At 39.0% G+C, this 26,336-nt stretch overlaps 1 protein-coding gene across 7 annotated transcripts in view; it reads left to right on the top strand.

Annotated features, from left to right (window-relative positions):
- larp1b (La ribonucleoprotein 1B) overlaps window positions 1-26,336 on the top strand; it is a 37,279-nt gene that overhangs the window by 3,906 nt on the left and 7,037 nt on the right. Inside the window, exons 2-17 of one of the 7 annotated variants that reach the window (XM_047345271.1) lie at window positions 654-715; window positions 2,330-2,386; window positions 3,911-4,136; window positions 7,334-7,507; window positions 8,970-9,095; window positions 9,268-9,436; window positions 12,115-12,259; window positions 12,360-12,537; window positions 13,761-13,942; window positions 16,069-16,143; window positions 18,460-18,819; window positions 23,101-23,215; window positions 23,615-23,784; window positions 24,537-24,643; window positions 25,150-25,310; window positions 25,405-25,549. In XM_047345271.1, the coding sequence (XP_047201227.1) occupies window positions 654-715; window positions 2,330-2,386; window positions 3,911-4,136; window positions 7,334-7,507; window positions 8,970-9,095; window positions 9,268-9,436; window positions 12,115-12,259; window positions 12,360-12,537; window positions 13,761-13,942; window positions 16,069-16,143; window positions 18,460-18,819; window positions 23,101-23,215; window positions 23,615-23,784; window positions 24,537-24,643; window positions 25,150-25,310; window positions 25,405-25,549 (2,452 nt within the window). Of the gene's footprint in view, window positions 1-653; window positions 716-2,329; window positions 2,387-3,907; window positions 4,137-7,333; window positions 7,508-8,969; window positions 9,096-9,267; window positions 9,437-12,114; window positions 12,260-12,359; window positions 12,538-13,760; window positions 13,943-16,068; window positions 16,144-18,459; window positions 18,820-23,100; window positions 23,216-23,614; window positions 23,785-24,536; window positions 24,644-25,149; window positions 25,311-25,404; window positions 25,550-26,336 lie in introns of all 7 variants that reach the window. The other 6 variants (XM_047345272.1, XM_047345269.1, XM_047345270.1 and 3 more) reach the window with 6 other exon arrangements.

Genomic DNA, 26,336 nt, shown 5'->3' with positions numbered 1-26,336 from the left:
CCACACACCCCCACACACACAAACAGAACCATGCACTGACAGTTTGTTGTTTATTCAATACCAGGCTCAGGGTGAAAACAGCAATCTTCTTCTGCTGAACTCAAACCCCTCAGTTAAACGTGAGTTATGAATGTGTGTCAGAGCAGAGAGCAGCCGGGGGGAGCTAAATTTGAAGCAGCCATCTCTGGCACAGGCATCAGTTTACAGGGTTACTGTACAACTAGCTCTGTGGGGGGACACTGACAGACTCACTCAGGCATACACCCATTCGCATGAAAGCCTTTGGCCGGTGTGTCTTATCAAACCAACCATCCTCTGCAGAGCGATAGGAACTGTCTGGCAGCAGTCGGCCACTCCCAGGCTGCCGAGATGCAGCCGCATACCACTGTTGTGTGAACTCAAAACACCCACAACAAGTTCAGGCTTTCACTCCCTTTGGGGGATGTATATTTATTTCTTCTGTTCTGACAGAAATTTCTAATGCTCCCCAAACAGCACATCAGACTGTGCAAGAGTGGATGACTAGACTTTTTAACCAGTGTTGAGAAACCTTTTTCTACTTAGACATTTTGTAAAATTGTTGTCTGATTTGGACTTCTCCTGCTCGCCACATTTTATAATGTCTATTTCTATTATTGATCATCTGTCTACAGATCAACAAACTGCTTTGAAAGTCGTCCGAGCCAGCAAGCCCAGACCGAAAAAATCCAGCAAGGTAATGTTCCGGTTTCATCCTTTATTCTTTCAATTAAAGCTTCCACATTTTCTGCATTACATGTCCACACTGCAGCGTAGGATTGATCTGATTGTCTGTAGATAAAAATTTATTTAAAAATGTTGAATAATTAGTACATCACGTCTTTTGATTCTGCTTTTAAATGTCTCTTCTTCGTAATCATGAGTATTTGATCAACTCCTGTTAGAAAATGTCTGTAGTGATGGTGGTGGTGTGATTGATGCAATGCGCTATTTTAACTTGCAAATAAGCAAACAATTTAAATCTAATTCCTCCCATCTTCACTTCCATAATTCTAAGTTCAGGCATTGACACACACACTGGGAAATTGCCATCTGCTATCAAATGTTAGCTGATTTAAACTGCTATCCTCTGGTCTTGTTTGCTTTTCCTACTAGTTTTTCCACTACAGTCTTTCAATGATGATTGCCATAGGATATTAGCTTAGTATACATATTAAGAAGTTCTCAAATTGTGGGTGAATGGATTTTATCAGCCCTATAAAGTAATGATTGAGTGTCAGTGTGTTAGGCTTGTTTCATCTTTAACCTTTTATTTATTCAGTCTTTAGTCTAAAATATTTGTGTCTACAGTGGCTTGCTTAAGAAAAAAAACTGTTGCCCCAGAATGTAACTCATGGTCTAAGGAACCTGTGGGAAAGGCAGGCATTAGCTGTCAATTAATGAAATGTTGATATCTTGCTGTTATGAGTCTTCAACCCTCAGCTAGGACACTTACACGGAAGACTGTTAATAGGTCTTGGGTAGACTACTGGGCGTTTTGAATTTGAATGTTTCCGATTCCTCGTTTCGACATTTCCCAGCGATTCCGATTCTTTTAGGAGGCAGGGTAAAAAAATGTTTATGTGGTACCCTCTGTAATTTGTTGCACCGTCATCTTTCATTTGTCTATGAAAAACTACGTGGGCTAACGTTAGCTGGGTATTTGCATTTGAGTTGCCCACCGTTTTAGGTCGAGTATAACTTGTTAGCTGCCTTAATGTTGGTATATGACGTGTTTTATTGTTTTATCTACTAGATTCTGAATGCAGTGCAGTGCTAGTCTGAGTGTCGGTGCCGGAAGAAGGCCGGTGTAACACCAGCGCCGCGCGTCAAAGTCGAGGCACTCTGTTACCATTACACCATAAATCCAGAGGTGTTTAATCATGTCGGTCGTGCAGCTTCCTTTGTATGTTATATTCTTACTGCAAGTGTTGCACTGAACCGACTGGCCATTCCTTTCATTACACTGTACCCACTGTAAAGACTGCCTTGTAAAATGCCATGAGACTGAAGTGTTGTGACTAAATTATTTTTTCTTTTTTCACATAGCTAAGCAGTAAAGTGCATCTGTACTTTGTGTTCATTTAACCTTGATCTCATCAATTTGTCAAAATTAACAAGATCCAGAGTGGTTGGTTGTGCCTCAGACTGTGTCGTTTTTGTTTGCGTTTCCTCCACTGAAAGAGAACTGACCTCCTGTTCCTCTAAGGAAAAGGAGGTCTTGTCCTGACACACCATGTTACATGGTGAAATGATTGCTGGTTACTGAGTCAGTATAGGAATGCTAAAATTATGTTGTTTTTTTTCACAGTCCAGTGACTTCAGTGATATCACAAACTGGCCCACACCCGGAGAACTTGCTAAAGAGGTATGGCACATGGTGTGTGTGGTAAATGTTTAAGGGTCCTACACAATCTCAAAAAATCTGAAAGTAGGGAATTTAATTTTCTTTATTTTTTCAATTCTGGAAAAGTATTAAAAAAGAAAATCGAGTATATTCTAGACTTTATTTTTTGTCCAGTTTCTAAAAAATATGGAAGTGATTATTACATTCATTTATATTTAGATGATCTTCTTTATCTTTGATTTGCCACATCATTTTTTTACTCACTAGTCATTTTAATTCTTTTGTCACAGAGAAATAAATACACACCTATACAAAAAACAGATTTTTCTTTACCACTTGTTGACCTCTTGAACCTCTAGAGTCATGGATTGAAACTTCAGCTCTGGTTGCTAACCTGGATCCATTTTAGGTGGAAAACAATGCATCTTAGTTCCTATTTTTTTTAAAACGTTATTTACAAAATAAAGATTTCACAAATCCCAAACTGTGTTGTAACTGTGTAATAATTCTGCTCAGACCTTTTTAAGTGCTTTAGAATTGGACCTAGAGCTGATCTAAGATGGTCCAGATGCCTAAAACACCCTGTGAAATGGCCCTGTATTGGTAGCCAACTTTAGTGTTGTGCTGTTAAATAATTAGCGTAAAACTATAAATCTGAGTCTGAAAGTATGGAATGTTGAAATGGGAAAATTAACCTGCTGATGACGATATTAGCCAATTCAGCTTTCTCTTTAGGAGATGTGAGAAAAACATTCAGATTGAGTTTTTTATTTTTATTTTCCAGCCGTCCTTCTGGGGGGGCAGTCATTAATTATTTATGATAGCAAAGACTATCTGTGTAAAAGAATAATTGCTGTGAGACAGGGGTTTATTGATAATTTGAAACAAAATCATTAGCAATTAACACAATACTGCAGTCTTCATGTTGTATTCACTAGAGAATGTTGGGTCCTTACCATAAGTAAGATTTCCATAAAGCATAACATTTAAAAATCCAGCGTGTTCCATGATGAATGCTGAAACTTTAAAAGGATAAAACATAACTGTGCTTATAACCTTCCTGTTATCTGCTGAAAGTCCTGCTCTCGCTTGCTGTTCTGCAGGATGTTTGATTGAAATGTTATAGAAAATAGTTTCCTTTTTAAAGCTTCTTGCATCGTTGTGCTTCCTCTGACTTGATGTTAAAACACCTCACCGATACTGACATGGCTAACCCCACAGGGATTTTGTTTTTTCACTCAGTGGCGTTGGTAGTGCCACCAGTGAGCAATGACTTATGCTATGTTCACTGATTGGTAAAAAAAAAATCTGACTTTTGAGTTCTCGACAACACGGTCACTGTTCATACTGATGATTATGCTGATAATGGTCCAATTCTGGTCACCAGCCAATTTCACAGTGCAGCTCTAGCATTTCTTCCCCACTTCTCTTTGCTCGTTTTCTTGTCTAATTATTGTGAGTAAATGTCACAAATCTTTAAAAAAGAGAGGGAGGGCAGACATGGTGCAAAAGTGTAAATAAAAGCCTGTGCCTCTAATTCAGCAGCAGCAAAATGTCCTCGGCAACAATGGAAAGAAGCAAACCTCCCACAAAGAAAGGGACAAGAGAACAGAGCGACCGGACAGAAGGTCAGAGAGCAGCCATGATGGAGGTGAGAGCAAAGAGAACCAGGAGGCTCATCTGGACCCAATGGAAGAGCCCTCTAAGGAAGGAGAATCGAAACCAGGACAGGATTCAAAGAGCACCAGCCTGAAGAAGAGAGGAGGTGAGGGTAAGTTTTTTCTTCTTTATTTTTGTGGCTCATGTTTATGCTGTCAAATGACTGCACTGAATAAGGCCATTGATGGTTGTAGTGTGTACAAGTTTAACAAACATACGAATTTGTTCCCTCAACTGAGGAAAAGCTATTTCAGTGTTCATATTGTAGATCCTGTCATAAGCCTTCAATTACCCTTCCAGATTTAGAGATGCATGTTTTTTTTTATTCCTGACTATGGGGGTTTTCTTGTAAAAAAGCATGTTAGTAACTATAATAATCTCTGTTTTTAATTACTGATTGGTGCAGATTGGTGCATGCTCTGCTTTAATAATCATATCTTTTGAGTTTCTTTTAATTCCATCATCTTTAGACATCAAAGCAGAATAGTTTATAGGAACTTGTCTCTTGAGGCCAATACAGCATACTTTCTCAGCCTTAAAGAGTCTAAAACAAAAACATGCAATAATCTATGTTGGTTGTATGTGTTGGATGGAGTTTTTTTAAATAGCGAGTTTGTTTCCCGTGCATAAATTTGCACAGAGTTGAGAACTTACTTTAGGATATTTTATTTTGAAAGATTAGGAAAATTTACAAAACTGTTTACCATTCTAGGGTTGCAAGAATTTTTGTTTTCGATCACAGTTTATTTAATTCTATAATGAGAAGATTTACCGTATTTTCCGCACTATAAGGCGCACTTAAAAACCATTCATTTTCTCAAAAAATGACAGTGCGCCTTGTAATCCGGAGCGCCTTATATATGGATCAATTGGTTAATTGGTTGATCCATACTGGTTGTACACGGCGCTCTGTCAAAATGTTTCAGTACGACTGGTAAACTACAAAGCCGCACCGCTTGCAGCATTACGGCTACCGTAGTCAGGGGCGTCGCCGAAGTAATAGCGGTAAACACCTGTACTGTGCTTACTCCTAGTCCAACACCACTTGTGTGTGTATAACGACCCCAAAACGGCACCTTTCAAGAGACACGCTTACGATGCTGAGTTCAAACTCAAGGCTGTCAGCTACGCAGTGGAACATGGGAATAGAGCAGCAGCGAGAGAATTCAACAGTTAACGCTACTATATTGTGAATGTACTAACGTTTGATTTAGTGCATCAAACTGTTTCTTTTACGTGTTTACTGAATCAGGGAAAAGTTCCCTTTCACGTTTTAACTAACGTTTGATTTCAACTTCAACTTCATAGACTCCAATGCATTCCTAACGTGCGGTTGGCTCTATTCAATAGATTTCTATGTAGAGGAGACCTTACCATGAGAATGAATGGAGTTATCAGAACGCTGGTTTGTAGTGTATTAATAAAGTTTGACTGACTGACTTATCTGACTGTTTTGTTGACATTCTCTTTAGCACAGCTCCATCTAGTGGATGCATAACGCAACCCCAGTCAAACGTTTGACTGCAGTAGCTTCTATTCTATGCGCCTTATAATCCGGTGTGTCCTATATATGAAAACAGTTCTAAAATAGGCCATTCATTGAAGGTGCGCCTTATAATCCGGTGCGCCTTATAGTGCGGAAAATACGGTAGATTTAATTTGCATTGTATGGATTTTCAGTTTGAGTCTTTGTTTCCAAGTTCTGAAAAGAGGAAAACCTGCCATCATTAGTAGGCACCACCTTGAAAAAAAAGCTCATAATAAGCCATTTACAGCATGGAGGCCGACATCAAGGAGCAGTGCATTATGGGATAGTGTGTCAGTTTGTGTAGTAACAAACCAAAGCAACAGAATGCTACTTTTGCTAATACCATATCCACTGTTTGAATGAGTTAACGATGACATGAGGGGTTACATTAAACAGTATTACTGAACACAAAGAAGTGTTACAGTTTTTTAGTTTTTTTTTTTTTCCGAGTATATCATTTGGAAGTAACAATATGACTTTGATTAGTTACTAACACTTTTTGCTGTTAGATGAAGCAGACCAACCGAGATTTATTAATAAAAATTTGGTCTTCTTATTGAGGATGTGATGCCAGGGTTTCTTTTAGAGGTTGTACTGTATTTGTGCCTACTCTGAAAAGATGGCCCTGCATTGTAGACACAGGTTTCCATTTTTATGCAGACAGTACAGTGCGTTGTAAGAGTATGTATACAACATGAACTTTGACATTCATATCACATGCTAAAATATCTTTAAGCCTTTAATGATTGTTAGAGTTCCCAGTGTTGGAAAACTTTCAGCGTAGTTACTGCCAGGTTTCTGGGTTTTTAGAACTATCAGAATTTGGTATCTTAATTAGTCTGTCTTGGAATAAGTGTTACATTTTGGAGGGGGCAAAGATTTGTCCCAAGCCCCTTTCAGATCACACAACTAAATCCTCCATTATAAATCACTTTGTCCTTTCACATTGTAGAAGTCGATCCGTCCAGATCATGGGCCTTGTGTGTTTTCACAACATACTGTTGATTGTGGAACCACAGGGGCGTGGCCTAAAAGCTCGCCGCATTCACCTCAGGAATGCTTAGGCCTGTGGAGGGATTTCCTGAATGGAAGACCATGTGGTGCCTCTGCTCTCCCTGCACGCTATGGACTGTCTTCGCTTGATATCATACAATTACGTCCCACTTGTTCCCCACACTGTATTACCCATTAAAATTCATAGTCAATACAGGTTTGTTTCTACCTGCTGAGGCAGATCGATGGCGTAATGATGGTTAGGTGATTTCTCCTCCCCATTTAGTGTTAGGGTCTTTAAATTAATTGCAAGATATAAAGAACACGAGTAGATCATGGAACGAAAGGTTGATCTGAAAGGGGCTTCGGTCATTTAGACTAACGCTTAAGAGTGATCAAATATGTCAGGAAGTGCTGCTATTGCAGGGCTCAAAAAACTGTGATGTACATTATCATTCTCATTTCAGAAAGATATCAACGTTTTTATCATGGGCTATTTTTTAAATAGGTTTTATAAGAGGGGTTGTTTGAACAAGTTGGTGGGTTTTTATGAACTCATTGACCTTTGAATCCCTTAATTTGACCACTGTTTATATAATAAAATGTTTCTCAACAAAAAGACGTGTGTAGGAAAACCTAAGAGATGGACATGTGCTAATCTGACTTAGAAACTCAGTCAGCTGAAACTCGGTTGATAATTTGTGTTTTTTTCCAACCTAGATACATTTTTTGTAGCCCATTAGGCCAACAATGTTCAAGCTCTGTTTTCGGTATGCAATCATGGCTAGGTAACAAACGTAAGTGGGTTTCTCTGCCACTGGAGGAAGTTTCCCGGGATGATGCAGACATGACATCTGGTGGGTACCCAGCTCAGTTGGACACAGATCCCATCCGCGACTCGTCAGATCCCACATCGCCCAGTCAAATGGTTCATGGTAACAGAGCCCAGTATGACAGCCGGAGTAAGTGGCGAGGAGCTCACCCTTTTTCCCCCTGCCTCTGTTTACTTCTTTACTATGCATCTTTTTGCTCTTTACCCGCTAACATAGCTTGACGTTTACTCACCACATCTTCCCAACTGCTGCTTGTTTTTGCATTGATCTTTTTTCCATAATGCATGGCTGAATGAAGCATGATGTCTGTTATTTCCTCTCTGCATGCATTCAGTAAAAGTTATTCAGTAAAATAAACATTTTGAGGCGTCACCTTTGAGTGTTGAAAGGTTTTTAGGATGTTTTCTTAAAGTCTTAGACTAAATAAACAATTGGTTGTGAACAAAATTTGAAGAGTTTAAACATTAGAAATAATATCTTTTTAAATAGCTTCTCATTTGTATTACAGTGCCCTGCAAAAGTATTCACACCCCCTTTTTCACACTTTATCATGATTAAATTACAGATGTCAGTGTATTTAATTGGGGTTTTTTGTGATAGAAGGTACAAGCATAATTAAATCTTCAACAGCTATTATGTACCATTAGTCATGCAATTCACAAACAACAAGAAGACGGCAATATTTGACAAAAGGCCATTAGAAGTCCTGTTTGCAGTTTGCTAGAAGCGTGTAAAAAAACGGAGCTAAAATATTTTAAAATATTTTTTACTTTTTGGTCTACGTCCAAAATTCTGTGTGGAGGAAAAAAACAATACACTACACACTGAAAAAATATCTTCACAGTCGCCACGTCGTAATCTAGACCTAAATCCAACTGAGAATCTTGGCAGAATTTGACCTTGAACTGTCTTTCAAAGAAGAATGGGCAAACATTTTGGTACGTAGATGTTCAAAGCTTTCGGAGGCATACCCCCAAAGCCCAGCAGCTTCAGGTGCGAATACAAATGCACACCACACTTTTCAGATTTTGATTTGTAAAGCGTTTTGGAAACAATTGATCATTTTGCCTTGTGTATGAATGGAACTACACAGATAAACTTGTCTTGCCTATTGACCCTATTGAACACAAATACAGACCATGCTTCTCAGATTTTGATTTGTGAACATTTTTTGAAATCATTTTAACATCACCAGTATGCTCTATTTTGCATTTGTCTGTCTCATGAAATCCCAATAAAATACATTGATGTGTGTGGTATTAATGTGAAAAAATGTCAAATATTTCAATCAGTATGAAGACCCACTGTTTCTGTCTTTTTATTAGGAATGCACAATATATCACAATATTACTATATACAATATGGCTAATTAAACAGCTTCAGCAGCTACCCATAGCTACTGCTATGAGGATTTATGGCAATTACTATCGCAACACTTTAAAATAGTACCAATATTTCAAGATGTCCTAGTAATGTGCAGTGCTACTTTTTATCTGGACATAGAAGGAAAAAATCCATTAAAATCTGTGACGTTTCTTCAGTAAGCCAAGGAACGGCAATGAAACAGAAGAACGTGCCTCTTTATCAACAGGTTGGAGAGCCGAGCCACGGGACCACGGAGACGATGCTGGTAGCATTCGGAGTGACGCTGGCACTGGTCGTGGAGGAATACGAGGCAGGGGGAAAGGCCGTGGACGTGGGCGAGGTCGTGGACGAGGTAGACATTTTTGCAGAATTACTGTTCGTACTTAAGAATATTGGCTCAATTGACGTAATTGTTTTTAGTCTAAAATGTAGCAAACAGCTTTTAAGTTTCTCTTTGCAAACATCTCATTTTCCTCTGCAATATAGTGCCGAGTAGTTTATTTGTATTTTTCTTGCTTCCTCAGGTCGGTATGAATACTCGCTGAATTACAGAGACACTCGCACGTCAGATGGCTCGGTTCAGGTCCCTACAGAGTTTGGTACTAACATGGTTTACTACTACGACGATGGCAGCAAGGTCCAAATGTACACAGTGGATGAAAAGCTTCTTAAGGAATACATCAAGCGGCAAATGTAAGCATTTAGCAGCTTTAGATTTTCTGTTAAAAGAGATAAACTTAAGAGGAGTCAAGAAGCAATAAAATACTGTTTGAGAATTTGTACAAAGGAAAACGCAGGTAGTCTTTTGCAAATTATAGGTAGGTATGTAAGTAGGGAGGTAGGAACTTAAAAAAAATTAAAAGCTTTGTTTGAAATGTCTTGAACTTCACATCACAGCCACATTATGTGATAGAACAGAAAGTTGTGCATTATTGCAAAGTGGAGGGAAAAGGGCACCCAATGTCATACAAGGCGGTGGTGGCATTTTTGAATTGAATTGAATTATACTGTGGATATGGGAAGATGGATGAAGTGCAGTTCAGGGCAATCCTGGAAGAAGACGAAAGACTTGAAACTAGTGTGAGGGTTCCCCTTTCAGTAGGACAACATACTACTAGAGCTACAATTGAACTGTTTAGCTCCGTAGTTCTCAATCTTGAGCCTCAGGGCCTACTTTCCTTCATGTTTTAGATGCTCTGCTCCACCACACCTGATTCAAATGATTACATTACCTCCTCAGCATGCTATCAAGTGCTTTAGAAACCTGTTTATCATTCATTCATTTAGGTGAGGTGTGTTAGGCAGCAGGGGAACACCTGCAATCTGCAGGACACTGCGTCCTGTCTCATCAAATGTCCAGACCTAAAACCTAGGCAGAGTTTTCCAGATCTTTTAAAATTCCTCTGGATTTATTATCATTATGTCTGAGGCCACACTGTATACAAATAAAAGACAATTATTAGTACATTGTATTAAGAATCATTTAATTTGCTTTTCAGTTAGGCCTGAAGGGGGCAGTGTGCTCTTGGTGTCTACTTGACAACTCTGGCCTCATTAAATATCTGACTCTGGCCAGTGGAAGTTTAGGGAGAGGTGAGCTCCTAAAAATAGACTGAGTGCTTCTAAAGGGACAGGCAAGGAATTACATGCAGGCCTGAGTGAGGAATTGTAAGGATAAGGAACAGGGAGAGAGTGCTGAGGGGTGAGAGAAAGCAAGAGAAGGGATGAGTGACAATAGTTCCTGTCCACTCCTTTCCTCATCTTTCTCCATGCAATTCAGGCCACTCACTATGCCAGTGTTACTCTTCATGAAACAGCGCTCTGCTTGCTTACATACTGCCTGAGGCTGAGCTGAGCTCCACACAAATATTTGTGTGTCAGAGGGTGTGCCATGCTGACATGAAGTGGTGTGACAAGCATTGGACGGGCAGCTCTTAGGGAGTGAAAGCAGTCTACATTTGGTGCTGTGGTCCAAATAATCATTCGCTGATGATACAACATTTCTGCTCAGCTTTTCAATATTGCTAATTGCATGTGATCAAAAATCTTGAACCAGTACCATGATCAGCCCATATTCCAAAAATTAAACACTTAAATTAAACCGTTTTTCCAAAAGTAAATTAGAAATTTACAAGCCATCGTTTTTTTTTCTTCTGAAACACTGTTATCATATTCAAACTTAAAATAACATTTAAGTCATATTTAGTGGTGTCAATGTAAAAACAATAGCTAACTGTAAGATATATAGTTTCTAGTAAAAGAGTGACAGATAAATATGAATTTGCATTCTTCCAGTGCAACCAGTCTGCCTGTGTAATTTATTTGTCAGTATAAATGCTGTGTTATGTGGAGGCCTCTGAGGTTTGCTAGAGAACATTGGTGAACAAAAAGTTTTATAAAGACAAGGAACATGGCATCAGTGAAAAGCTGGGAAGTAGTTTAAAGAGCTGTGTGCTTATAGAGGACGTTCCCAAACCTTCAGCTTTCATCAACTGAAAATAGACTACGGCAATACACCCTAGTCAGAGAAGCAGCCATGAAGCTCATGGTAACTCTGGAGGAGTTGCTGAGCTCTAGTGCTCAGGTGGGAAATTTTAAGATTAGAGTGGAGGTTCCCCTTCCAGCAGGAGAACTGTAAACATACAACTAGAGCTACAATGCAAGGGTTTAGATCAAATCTTGTTCGTGTATTGAAATGGCCCAGTCAGGACCAGATGTAAATCTGTTTGAGAAGTTGTAACAAGACTGGACAATTGGTGTATACAGACCCACTATCCACGGTGACTACGTTAGAAGAACAATAGGCAAACAGTTCTGTCAATAGATGTGCAAAGCTGGTAGAGACATACTACAGAAGACTTGCTGCTGGAATTTCAACGAAAGGGCATTTTATTAACTTTTAATCATAAAACCTGCAAACAGTTTTACTTGTATAGAGTTTTGAAAACCATGTATAATTTTCCTTTCACTTCACCATTAATGCTCAGTGTGTTGGTTTCTCAGACGAAGCATCAATAAAATCCATTTAAGTTTGTTGGTGTATTGTAAGAAAGTGTGAAAAAGTTAAAGGGGTATTAATAATTTTGCAACATGCTGTAGCATCAACTTTCTTAGTTGTTTAAATCTCAAAAATCATTACTCTTGAAGAGAAGGTTATCTTGTACACAGAAATGGAAGCTATAAGTATTGAAGCACCAGGTTCTAAGATCAACTGACTGGGGAATGAAACCTTCAAGCATCAGGACACATTTCTAGACAGCCCTACCTATTCTATTATCTGGAACAGAGAGTTCAACCTGAAGTAGAAATAACTGAGAAAACGTCTAATTAAACAAAAATGTATGATGGCTAAATCTATCATCCTCCTCCAGTGAATACTACTTCAGCATCCACAACCTAGAGCGGGATTTCTTCCTGAGGAGAAAAATGGATGCACAGGGCTTCCTTCCTATTTCTCTCATCGCAAGCTTCCACAGAGTGCAGGCTCTTACCACTGATGTCAACCTCATTATGGAGGTAATGTCCCACCCCTGATAAACTGGAGTAGTTTATATATTGTTATACGCATCGTCATCTTTGTGGGATCTGAAATCTGCATATGCTTTTGCCCTTGCAGGCTCTAAAAAGGAGCACAGAAGTGGAGCTGTTAGACGACAAGATACGCTGTAAAATAGAGCCTGATCGCTGGCCCATCCCTGCCCCCCCCATAGTGGGTTCCCCTCACACCGACTTCTCCCAGCTCATCAACTGCCCCGAATTTGTTCCTCGGCAGAACCTTAACCCAATCAATGCTGGTCAGTTTTCATTTGCCTTTACATTTAAGTGAAGGAGTAACAGTTGGTTACATTTGAGATGCACCAATCAGAAAGTTTGTGGCCGATTCCTAAAGATTCCAGAGTTTGCAAAGCTCTGAACGTCTTTTACTGATTTCTAGCCAGTTCTTAGAGAATTGTTAAAGACAACAAAATACGTTTCTGATTTACTTGATAAACTAAAAAAACTGAACTATCTTAAGAAAAGAACGCTTATGGTAAAATGAAACCGCTAACATCAATACCGAAGAGCATCACCTGGTAGCTTTTATTTATGCTACAATCAGCGATCAGATAGACACCAGATTTTTAGTTTTTGATTCTGGAGACAAGTCAGTTTTTTTGGTGCATCTCTAGTCAATTTCTATAAACAAACCCAGAAAGTCTAAAAATAATGAATGTAACTTATTAACAGTTGTGTTTATCTATAACTTTACATAAAGAACTCCAAAGCAGCAAAACATACTCTTCGGTTAAATCTGTCTACAATCTGCTGCTGCTCTAAATATTCACTTGAGCAGAAAATGTGGATTAATCGAAGCTGGGAGTAGTCTCCACCAGATGACCTTTTTTATTCCTGTCCTCATGTCAGAGCTTTCCTCATAAATACATTTTATATTTCTTCCTTTATTTATAATTCTGCATTTAAACTACAAAACAGACACTATTAAAACATGGACAAATGATTGGTTTTAATCTTATGAAAGAAGCTCTTCACAAATATAAAGTACATGTAGGTGGGTTCTTGGGCTGTGGTAGGTTGTTTAGGTTTCCCACTAAACAAAACCCAGAATTGTGATGCGTTAACTGGTCCCAATGTCATTAGAAATTGTAAGGCAACATATATGTACTATTACAAGACTGCTCTGTGTTGGCATCTCTCTGGATTTCAAATGTTGTTGGTAAGTTATGTATTTATTTTTTTTATATTTATAGTTTAGCGTTAACACCCTGCAGTTCTAGACTAAAAACACTTCTACAGAGTGTTTATTGATACTGAGAGTTTTGGCACAAGAAGGAGGACAGGAGGAAAAGAGGTGAAAAGACACAACAAGGTCAGAGTTATTAGATTAAAGTGTTTTAAATTTTAGAAAAGGAACTCAGCTGTAACTAACATCTTCATGATCTCCACTAGTGTTTTCAGTGCTTAAAGGGATCATAAAGCTGCGCTGACAGCTCAGTGTCTAATGTTCTGGGACTTTCAGCTACGTCGCCTGTGAAGGAGCCTCTGGTTGAATCAGCGCAGCTACAGGAATCGGCTGAACCCAGTTCCTCCAACCAGGACTCTCCCCCAGCCTCAAACAACTCCAAAGACGCCAACACGCCTGACCCCGAGGCCTGGATCCAGGTGGAGAAACGGCACCGTCAGAACAGTGGGAAATCAAAGGTAGGAGCAGAACATGACAAAGTCACAAAAATAAACCCTTCAAAACAGCCTGGAGGTTGATATCCAACAGTGATGCAAAGGAAAATAGAGATTGGTTCAGTAGGGATTTTATTATTTTAGTTTTTTTACCCTAAATGACTGTAACAAAGGAGAAAAGTATGTCCTTTTGATAGGGGTTGTGGTTTTAAATCAATCAAAAAATTTAAAAGATCATCCCTAATTATTTAGCAAAGCATATGTCCTAAACCTTTATCCGATGTTTTCAAACTAAAACAATGCCTCAAACTAAATGCTATTGTTTAATTCATTTTTGACACAAAACTGTGGGAATCTTTGGTGTTGTACAGAAAAATTCCATTTAAAACAGATTTTTCTGTACTTGACACATCACCGATCTTAGCTGATTATAGGGAAAACTGACCAATTCCTGGCTTCTCTTAAAAAAACACATTTTCTACTGTAACATTTTCAAAATAAAAAAAAATAAAAATCATCTGGACTGTGATGTGGAATACGTGAATGCAGACAAATAAGGATGTGCCCAACAAAAAGCCATATTTTCATTGGCATTTTGACTCTGAAGAGATTACAAATGTAAATGCAAGGGGCAAAGCAGGCCACCGTCTTCAGCATGATTAGTATCAGATAAACCAGAAAAAAGAAAGACTTACCATGAAGAGTCATCAGCCAAACGATGAAAAGTAATTTCTGACTGAAGGTGGACTTGTCGTGAAGGGCATTGATGTGCTAATGAGCTGACAATGTTTTTACCGTACTGTTAAAGGTCTTATCTCACTACTGTGCACCTCTCCTCAATGCTTCAGGTGTATTTGACCTAGCAAAAACATTTTAGCACTAGTTTAAATACTTAGTGCCCTTGGTTTTTAAAAAAAAGTAACAAATGTGACATGGGAACAGAAGTAGTTGATCGTCGAGGGAGGAAAATGTAGCGGGAGGGATACAGCCCAGCTAAACATGGCAGTATAGTGACGTTTTGCTAAAAAGAAGGCAATAAAGAGAACAACAGGAAGATTTATTTCTGAGACAGATCTGGAGTGATTAAGAGAATGTCAGTATTACTGTATGAACACATCTGCAGCGCTGTATGTATGAACCAGAGAGACGGGAAGACTGATCTGACTGACCATCCAGATTACTTTGTGAGATCAGCGTTATTGCAGGTCTATAGCACAAAAATGTTGTGGCTTTATGTGTTGGGTTAAATTAAACAGCATTGGGTCTCCCAGAGGAGACGGGGTATTTACATCCCGTTACTAAACTCTGTCCTTTTATGACTAATTTTAAAAGCAATGGGCTTAGGATAATTATGGTCCTTTGTTAAGACTGAATAATTGTAAACAAGTTTACTGGATAACATTTTCTTTAATGTCCTCTCCAAAATCTGCTGCACTACATTTTGGCATATTTCCAGCCCAGTAAACTAGCGAGCTAACAAATGACATGTTTTTTGAGTATGTTAATGAAAAACTTAGAGCCCTCCAAACATCTCACTGTGCAAGTTACAAAGGTTTTATCCTTCTGCAGTGTCATTTACCTTATATATGGTGGCGATGAGTGTCTTTGACTTCCGGCTCAAAATAAAATTTCAAAAATGGGGTTTTGACATGCTTATCTTTGTCCAAACAACCCTCCTGCAACTCCAGTCCTGGAGCGCCGCTCTCCTGCAACTTTTAGATACATCTCTGCACCAACACACCCGAGGAAAATAAATGCTTAATTACTAGACATTTGCAGAACTGAATAAGTTGCTGAGGAGGTCATTCGCCCTGATTTAGTTGTGCTGGAGCAGGAATGCATCTAAACATTTCAGGAGAGCAGCATTCAAGCACTGGAGTTGCAGATGCCTGGTCCAAACTAGTCAGAATTATAAGTGATAAATGACCTTTTAACTTTTATTAGGTGATAAAGAGAAGTAAGGTTGAGATCGGGGGAAGAAGGCTGCTGTTCAAGACTAATACACATCTCTTGCATCTTTTATCCATCCCTCTTCCCTTCTCCACCTCTCATCACATTTTTCCATGTTTTTCTGTCTCACTCTCCTGTGATCACCTCTCATCTCCTTCTGTCCCTTTCATTCTTTTTTTTTTCTTTTTTTTGGCCGGCAGCACGACAGTGATGATGTGTGTGCTGCTGGCCCCTCTCCTCCCTCAGAGCTTGAACCTGACCTCATCTCGTCTGCAGTTGAGTACTTCCTTTAGTCATCCATCTCCTTTAATCATCCATCTCAGTTCTTCTGCTCCTCCTTTCTTTAAACTCTGATGTATTGCATGTCTTGTTTTCATTCATCCAAACATTCATTCACTCCATAGCGGAGTTTGCCTGGATTTATTTGGCCAAATGCTGGTAAGAGTTAAGTACTTTACAGAAGTATTCATACCCCTTGACCTTTTCCACGTTTTCTTTTTACAACTGCAGACTGTACGTTATGTCATTGAAGTTTTATGTGACAAACCAACACAGGGGAGTGTGTAGTTGTAAAGTGGAAGCAAAGTGACACGTGGTTTTTGATTCACCTGTATGTAATTCAATCTCAGTATTATCCCTGGTGTTCTGTTTCTGGCCTTTAAGGTTTGTTAGAAAACGTTAGTTAACAAACAGCTTCATGAAGACCAAGAAACACAGCAGACTTGTCAGGAAACAGCCATTGTGGAAGAACATGCTCTGGTCAGATAAGATCAAAATTCAGCTGACATTACACTGAACACATCATCCTTACAGTGGCACATGGTGCTGACAACAGTGATGGATAGAACGTAGTAGTTGTGATTGTAATAGTTTCGTTTTGAACTCTTTTAACATTTTTCCTTATTAAAACACAACAAACATAAGTAGCTGCGCACAGACGTTTTTCATCCAACCTGATGGAGATTGAGAGGTTTTCCAAAGAGGAATGGGCAAAGCTGCCCAAAGAAGGCTGACCCAAGCTTTTAGTTCAAGCATAATTTGAATTTGTTCGATTCATATTCCTTGTTTCGATTCTGGTTCCTAGCAATTCTTGATTCCAATTCTTTTAAGAGGCAGGGTCAGAAAGGTTTACATGGTTTCAATGAACTAGCTAACCAGAGATCTTTCTGGATGAAATAGTCTGAACTTCTGTATGAATTTTATTCTATAAACTTTTATGAACTTTATTATGAATTTATCACAGGGTTAATTTCAACCATTATATAAATATCAAACCTATAAACTTGAATATAAATGTTATGGAATTGCGGAGTCTGGTCAACTCTCAGGCTAAGGTTAGCAATTTTCTCGGGTTGTTTCTCAATGAAAAAATGTGAGCTAACGTTAGCTGGATTTTTGTATTTGAGATGACCCACCGTTTTAGAGTCGAGTATAACTTGTTAGCTGCCACTGTGTTGGTATGAGACGTGTTTTATTATTTACTTACCTGATTCTGACTGCAGTGCGGTGCTAGGCTGAGTGTCGGAGCCAGAGGAAAGACGATGTAAGACTGACGCCACGCATCAAAGACAGGGCGTTCTGTTACTTCTACACCATGAATCCGGAGGGGTTTAATCTTGTTGGTCATGCATCCTCCTTATCATGATATAATCTTAATGCAAGTGTTGCACTGAGCCAACTTGTCATTTCTTTTATTAAAGTTAAGCCACACTTTCAATAGCTGCCTCACATTGTCCAGGGTTTTGTACACACTTCCTGCAGATTCTTCTGCGTTGGTGTTCAGCTGCTTCTTCCGGTTGACGTTTAAAAGTATTGAGCCAATGTTATGAATACTTTAGCTAGTATGATTTCATAGTTTTTATTTTTTATGTATTTGCAAAAGTAAAAAAAAAACATTTTTGACTTCATTATTGGATGTTGTGTGTTGTGTTTTAAGGGAAAAAATTCATTGAATCGATTTTAGAATACGGCTATAACTAAATGTAGAAAAAGTGAAGTGCGAAGGATACCTCTGGATGCCCGTACATTGTTATTAGCTTGTATTGCTAACAATAGTTAGCCGAGTCACTGAGCATGCCAGTTTTAAATCCCACCGGTTTTCAAACTTGGATTTAGAACATGGTTAAGTTGGATGTGGTATCATTCCCTGCACTTCTGACTGCAGACCTAAGTGAAACTATAACACCCTTAATTTCCTATTGATAGCTTTTATTTTTCTTTCATTTTTTTCATTACTGCACTTTTCTTTTGACAAGTGAGCAACGATCAATGTGCTTGAACAACTCATCTGTTTGAACGTTGGTCCTAGTTATTCCTCATAATGTATTGGTTATATATCGGCTACAATCCAAAGAGGTGACAACAAGTGCTTGCCACACTTTTCAGATTTTAGTTTTGAAAAGTTAGAAAGAAATTCCAATAAAATACAGTTTAGGTAAATAGGTAAAAAACACAACAAAATGTTTAAAAGTTCAGTGAGTATGAATACGTTTGCAAGACACTGTACTTCCCATCATTAAGTTCAGATTTGGTCTTCTCACCTTCAATCTTGTCTCTGTTGTTAAAGACCTAACTCTCCTCACATTCTCCAGGGAGAATCCAAGGCACCTCCTCTGAGCAATCAGCTACCTCCCCAGACTGAGCCAGACCAGGAGGAGCTGGACTTCATGTTTGATGAGGAAATGGAGCAGATGGCGCCCAGGAAGAACAAATTCACTATCTGGTCAGATGAAGACGACTCAGACTACGAGCTCGATGACCAAGATGTCAACAAGATCCTCATCGTCACCCAGACTCCTCCCTACCTTCGCAAGCATCCTAGTGGCGATCGAACTGGCAACCACGAGTCCCGAGCCAAGATCACAACTGATCTGGCCAAAGCCATCAACGATGGGCTGTACTACTATGAACAAGACCTGTGGGCGGGGGAGGAGCAGATCGAGTGTAGCAAGGTGAGATCACAGACATCAGCCATTAGCTCATTTTTCTTAACCTAATTAAAACAGAAGAAGCATCTGAATCAAAGTTTTGCTCTTGGCAAAACTTTGATTCAGATCCAGCAGTGGTTCCGTGTGCTGCTGAATGTCATTATTTTACTGGAAACTTACACCGGAATGGACCACGAGTTTAAGAAGCCCAGGGAAGACATTTGTTGATAAAGATGTAAAGAATAAATGATGCTGTTCTTGGATAGAGGAGATAGTTAGCAATGGAAACTCTTTTGGGAGCTGGTGCAAAAGTGCTGGAAACCTGGTGCATGTTTGTTTATTTTGTGTGCAAGGATGCTGCTGTGTAGAACTAGCGGGAGAAAGGTTCTGTCACGGCCAGAATCAGAACCTAGTGATGAAGCAGCTGTCTGAGCCTTTCAACACTCCTCATGTTTGCTGGGGACAACACTCAATGCAGACATCCCAACCTCACTGTCTAATAGCATGACAGCTCCTTCATTGCTGAGCTAGATCTGTCATGTACAGTCGCTGCTCCACTCCTCAGTTTCTGCAACAAGGAGGAGAAAATCAGCCCCACACTTGTTTGTTTTGAGGTAGCATGGTAACTTGTAATCCTCACCAGAGTTTTAAAAAAGCTAAAGAGTGGCATGTTTTCACTCAGCATCTATAAGGCCACAGACAGAAATATGGCTAGAATTTTAAATGTGCAGGTCCGATTTTATGACGAGGAAGCAGGCAGGGTGAAAACATAACACCTTGCCAACAACAAGTAAACATTGTGAATGGCTCAGTGTTGATGCTGGAACTAAAATATGTCCTGCAGTCATGTGGGCAGGAGTGGAGAAAAGTCATTAGTATTTGTTGTGTAAAAGCTGACACTGTTTGGGATGCAGACGCTTAATGACAACAGTCACGACCAATAAGAGTGTCTTGTTTCTGACAGGTTCATGACACCCTTATATAATAAACTGTTACTGTCCTTTTTGTCGCTCCTATCAATAGAAAGTGAATTACTTCTGGTGATTTTACAGCTTCAGTAGCTGTTGTTGTAAACACACAGTAGGAGCAATAGACAGGCAGTGAAGTGACTAGTTAAAAGCAGGGATAGATTACTGAACGGGCCTACCAGGGTTAGGAGCATAAGAGCTACTCAAAGAATCTTCTGTATAGGCTCACATTGGGTTTGTTCATCTCCTGTCTAAATTTTGTACATTTATATCCACAAAATTCACCAGAATCTATCGTTTAAGGGACTATTTTTATTTTTTCAGGGGCTAATTTTAAAACTTTTCTCCCAGAGAAGAGGAGCACACCCCCTTATACAACAGGGCCCAAGAGCCCACAAGACCATAAACCGCCCATGGTTTAAAAGGGTTATTTATATATAATATTACGTTATGTGTTAAAAATGTATCGTATACATAGCAAATGTCCACCTCCCAGGCATAAAACAAAGTTCAGGATCAGGATTGTTTCCACTATCAACCCAGTAAATGTAACTGAAGCATTTTTCCATATGTTACTTTTTAAAGTTGAACAGGATTTGTTGGAACTTCTAGTAGTTTATTTTTTTGCATTTTTGGCTGTTTGGCCTCTTATATGTGCCTAAACTTATAAAGTTGTGCAAGTGAGTCATTGTTTTACTGTGGTGCGGGTTAAAATCTCTGTGTGCTGGTGCAGAGCATTTTTCTCTTTTTTTCACATGCCTCACCATACTAAGCAGGGCCTGCTTGTATTGTCCAATCACTAATCAGACTATTAATTTTTGAATTGCCAAGGCCAACAGAGTTGATAATCCTAAAAGTCAAACAAAAATGTAATGCAACTTATAAAATAATTCATAATGTAGTACATTTGTATTTGGATTCCATGATACATTTAATTACATTTTTTAACTTATATGGCTAGCTATAGTTAAAGTTATTCACCTTTGTTATACAAGCATGTCTTCTCTACTTGGTGTGTCCCCTATTCTACCACATCAGCATCTTAAACAGCCCACCTATGTAGCCATTTTTTTAAGTTAAACTTGAAATATAATATTTACAGTTAACAATGGAATAGCTTTGTAGCTGTATATCAATGAGTTACTTTGATTTCTAGAATAAAATTCTTTATTTGACCATCCAGGTGTAGCTGTAGGCAGATCTCAGGACCTCTGTCACCCTGAGCACCGTCACATACTGTAAAGTGTTTCTGAGGCAATGCGGTTGCACTTCATGCTCTGTTAAGGGACTAAAATAAACTTCGCTGCCGTACAAGCCTTTCACGTATCCAATAGCCGCTTCCAGAGCTGAGTGACCCAGTTTTGGGAAAAAAGCATAATTAAGACCATTTCTGTCTTGTTGTCCCTTTGGCCCCCAGTGGCCACCCTGGAAAAGCACAATATCGGTTTGTTCAAAATATAGAGACAACAGTTTGTTCTATGAGTAAATAAAATTTCATATCTAACTTTATATGTTTTTAGATTTTAGAACAAAGAAAAAAATTTACTTTTTTTGAAAAAAATAAATAAATGCAATGAATTGAGTTCTATATTCATGCAAAAATAAAAAAGCAGTTTTTAAACTGATTAAAAATGCTAACTGCACCACTACTTTTGTTCTGTTGTCAAAATATGATACAGAAACTGCATAAAAAGACAAAAAAACTGTCAAAGGTAATTTTCACTATCTTTATGTTTAAAAACATTGCCCAGTTTATTAAGAGCCACTATGGAGGCCCTTAAGAGCTACATGCGGCTAAATATGACTCTTACTCGTGTGCTAAAGTATTCACCCAGGAAGTTTAAACACCCAGGAAGTTTAAACACTCAGGAAGTTTAAACACCCAGGAAGTTTAAACACCCAGGAAGTTTAAATACTCAGGAAGTTTAAACACTCAGGAAGTTTAAACACTCAGGAAGTTTAAACACCCAGGAAGTTTAAACACCCAGGAAGTTTAAACACCCAGGAAGTTTAAACACTCAGGAAGTTTAAACACTCAGGAAGTTTAAACACTCAGGAAGTTTAAACACCCAGGAAGTTTAAACACCCAGGAAGTTTAAACACCCAGGAAGTTTAAACACCCAGGAAGTTTAAACACCCAGGAAGTTTAAACACTCAGGAAGTTTAAACACCCAGGAAGTTTAAACACCCAGGAAGTTTAAACACCCAGGAAGTTTAAACACCCAGGAAGTTTAAACACTCAGGAAGTTTAAACACTCAGGAAGTTTAAACACTCAGGAAGTTTAAACACTCAGGAAGTTTAAACACCCAGGAAGTTTAAACACCCAGGAAGTTTAAACACCCAGGAAGTTTAAACACTCAGGAAGTTTAAACACCCAGGAAGTTTAAACACCCAGGAAGTTTAAACACCCAGGAAGTTTAAACACCCAGGAAGTTTAAACACCCAGGAAGTTTAAACACCCAGGAAGTTTAAACACTCAGCATGTCATCTCATTGTGGGCTCAAAGGTTGTTAATAAAGCGGCCTCATGTGGGAAATCCTACACCTGAACACACACACCAAGGCCACGGGCATTTTTTTCGTCCCACTATCATCCATCTGATGCTGACGTGTAAAGTTCAGAGTCCGCTCCACATCTGTTGTGACACACGGGCCTGTATGGTTGCAGCCACTGGTATTATCAGGTGTCTGGACCCGCATGTTTTGCTGTTATCAACTCAAACAGTCTACAAGATCAGTGAGAGGTGAATTACTGTTCTGTTCTAACTAAAGGGGACACTACAATGTTTGTGTAGTTCATTAATACTAGTGATACTTCCTGCTGTAAGCAGTTAATAATTATCCATACTGGGAGCTTCGATGGTGTCACACTGTGTGTGTGTGTGTTTTTTAACAAGCAGTCACTGTAAATTATTATTGACTCAAAGAAGAATGTGTGTATAGAGCTGATGTCTTAAATTGTTTCAAGCATCTTATAGCAGGGATTAGCCCAGTTTGCATAGTTAACATTATTACCTTAAATGATCAGCCTCTGTGTGTTTTTTAGAGAACTTAGTTGTTGTTTCTTAATCACTCTACTTCCTTACCTTTATGATCTAAAATGTTTATGCTGTGTTGAACAAGCGTCACTAAATTTATTAGACATAGAGAACCTGAATGCATGGTACCAAAATAATTGCCTAACATTCATTGCAGTCCAGGCAGTCCTATGCGATGTGCGTATTGCATACATTAAAATTGTGATAACCACAGGTCTGTGATACATTTCGCAGCCTCAGTGAGGAATCAGCCATTGTGCACTTAAAGATGTGAGTTCAACTTGTTTTCTCCTGTCCAGCAGGATGTGGAGAACTTCAAGAAGCTGAACGTCATCAGTAAAGATGAATTTGACACTCTCGCTCCGAAAGTGCCTGTTGACCCGAACCAGGAGGTCCCACCTCCTCCCATGCCAGGTGAGTTTGTGAAGCTGCACTGTAGATGTTTCCTATAAGCAGCCTGTGTGCTGCGTTCTGCATTATACCACTAGGATTTGGACATAAACATAGCTGACTTAAATGCACTGGGTATTACCAACAGTTACAACGATGCAGTTTTTAGTGAACACAACTGAGAGTTATTATAATATAATAGTTTATAATATGATTTATGTGAAGGTCTAATAGTGGGAATAATCCAAACAAAAGTGTCATAACTGCATAATACCATGTTACAAACTATGTCTCTTAAATAATTTTCTTTACCTGTATATCAGTTTTAATATTAACTCACCGTGGCATACACACAGTGTGTAATTCTAAGACGCCATTGTCAGATTAAAGAAACAATATATTCCTGTGTGCATGTTCCCACAGTGAACAGTGGAGCAGAACTGGCTCACTCTCTCCCCACAACGGTCCCAGAGTCCCCCAGCACTTCTCAACCTCGGACCCCCAGAACACCTCGCACGCCTGGACGCCAGGACCCCAACAAGACTCCACGCTTCTACCCAGTTATGAAGGAGAGTGGCACCGTTGATGGGCAGGTGAGCATCATTCACATCTGATTACTGAGCTTAACGAGGTTTCCTTAATATTGTGAAGAACTGTTTTTGTTGTAGCTTCAATGAGAAATAAAGAGTGGTGCTGACGATTTGTTTTCAGACTGTAGGTTGTTATGGTAAAATGGTACCAGGGTTATGTTAAAACACTACCACAAAGTGTTGCATAATTGTGAAGTGGAAAGGATACCTGTCGTACCTAAATTTAGCTTTATTCATCTGCCCATTAACTCTGACCAAATTCACTGCCCATGTTGAAGACAAGTATGATCCATCCAGTATGATGCTGGTTTTACTATGTTCAGTGATCATACTCTTACCTGTTTTAAATGATTAATTGAACACTTCTTATTGTGGTATTGTTTTATAGCCTAACGCTTCTATACATTTCTCTCACCTTTTATCCCTGATCTGTCTTCTGTGTTCATTGGTCTTCATGACGCTGTTTATTTACATCTTTTCTATGAATAAAAAACTCTGAGGCCGAACAGAACCGTATTTCCACTGAGCATAAATCAGACATAGGTAGACTCTATTTTGTAATTAGATGACCTTTAAAGGCAGTTTGTTGCATTGCGATAAAAAGACATGCTACACTTTTCTACGGAGTTTGTGACGGTCATCAGATCCAAAGGAAAGGGCTTAATTTTGTTTGCTTTGATTATAATTATATGCTCTCATTTCTTTCTAAACTAAAAAAAACTCTGTTATATTTAAACGTCCTGTTTTTGTTCCAGATGCCAAGGAAGAAGAAGACCCGCCACAGTTCAAACCCCCCCCAGGAGGCCCACATCGGTTGGGTGATGGACTCTCGTGAGCACCGACCACGCTCTGCATCCATCAGGTCAGACTGCTCTCCTTCACTAGCTGGAATAATAATGATAATGCTGCCTTTCAGGTGATTTTTCAGTTGCAAGTGATAGAAGAGGCAAAAAGGATCATTTCTCCCTTTCACATGGCAAACCATCGCATGAATTCACCCTTTGTTGTTGTTTTTTACTTTATATAATATTGTTAAGCGTACGTGATTTTTGTACCCTCTGATGTTATCAGTTACACTTCCTCAGATAAGTGAAAATGTAACTGCAGTGGAACAACTGGATGATGTTGTGATGTTTCATCAGTTTTTGTTGTATTTTCTGTCCATTCTACTGTAAATATTTTAAACTTTAAAAATACAGTAGAAAACAAAATTATAGAAATGGTGATAATACAGTTATTATATATATTTTTATCACTGAGAAGGAGAGACTAATTGAGTTGAGATTTGTTGCATTAGGTTCTGTTATTGCTGCATTTGTTGCAGGACAGGTGAGTGGGTTGGCTGAATTTTTTGTCATTGATCCACAGCAGCTCCAACGCTTCTCCATCAGAAGGAGCTCCGCTGTCAGGAAGCTACGGCTGCACTCCCCAGTCTCTACCCAAGTTCTGGCATCCATCCCATGAGATGCTGAGAGACAACGGCTTTACTCAGCAGGGATATCATAAGTACCGCCGAAGGTGCCTTAATGGTAAAGAGACAGGTGTCTTGTTTAAGGCAGTAGCTCAGCTCCCCTATACTTTCCTTTAACATTGGATGTTAACTGCCTTATTGTTTTTCTGCAGAGAGGAAACGGTTGGGGATCGGCCAGTCTCAGGAGATGAACACTCTGTTCAGGTTTTGGTCCTTCTTTCTCAGGGACAACTTCAACAGAAAGATGTATGAGGAGTTCAAACTGTTTGCACTTGAAGATGCCAAAGAAAATTACAGGTTAGATTGACATTACACAATGAAGTCTTTAAGTCCATGCAAATAACAAACATTACCTGAAACTGAAAGAATATCATTAGAGAGCAGATTGTCTGTGTTGACTTTTTGTGCAACAAACAAATGTTTCTGATGGTTCCTTGCTAGAAGTCAGATGTTAAACAGAAGGTTCAGCAAAAATCAGATTTCTCTCTCACTCAGTGAATGCAGCATAACTGAGTGGTATCATTTTTTGGTGTGGGTGTTGTTCCTGAATGAAGACTAAATGTTAGTTGCTCAGTATTAGTGGTGTATTTAAAAATAGGGTCAAAGGAAGCACAGAGAGGAAGGGAGACAAAGTGGAGTAGAGCAAAATTTGAGCTTTCAGCCGCTGACGAGGAAGATTTGGAGATCTGCAGCTTTTTGGAAATGTCTGAGTTTATTAAAAGGCTGTTTTAAAAACACTAACCTTGCTAATCGCCAATATAAGATGCTAAAACTGGTTGAAAATGTCAACTCTGTAGGTATTCTTTTTGCTTTAAAACATTAATAAAACCCTGTATAGTATTTATAACTGTTCTGTCACACAAGTTGTGATATTGGCTCTGCTCTTAATATAAATAGAAAAAAGTATTTTGAATACTGTTCTTTTATCATTTCAAACCATAATTCTTACAAACATTAGAATAGCCTAAAATCAATATCAGCAGATCAAGCTTGTCAAAACTTGAAATTGGCCACAGAAATCTGATTGATTCATCTCTGTTCCTTAAGCTTGGCGTGTGTCACATGGCCGACACTGTGTGCGACT

The sequence above is a fragment of the Girardinichthys multiradiatus genome, chromosome 19 (assembly GCF_021462225.1).
Source record: "Girardinichthys multiradiatus isolate DD_20200921_A chromosome 19, DD_fGirMul_XY1, whole genome shotgun sequence".
NCBI classification, from domain to species: domain Eukaryota; kingdom Metazoa; phylum Chordata; class Actinopteri; order Cyprinodontiformes; family Goodeidae; genus Girardinichthys; species Girardinichthys multiradiatus.
The sequence above is the reverse complement of the archived record's forward strand: the minus strand, read 5'-3'. Positions and strand labels throughout refer to the sequence as shown.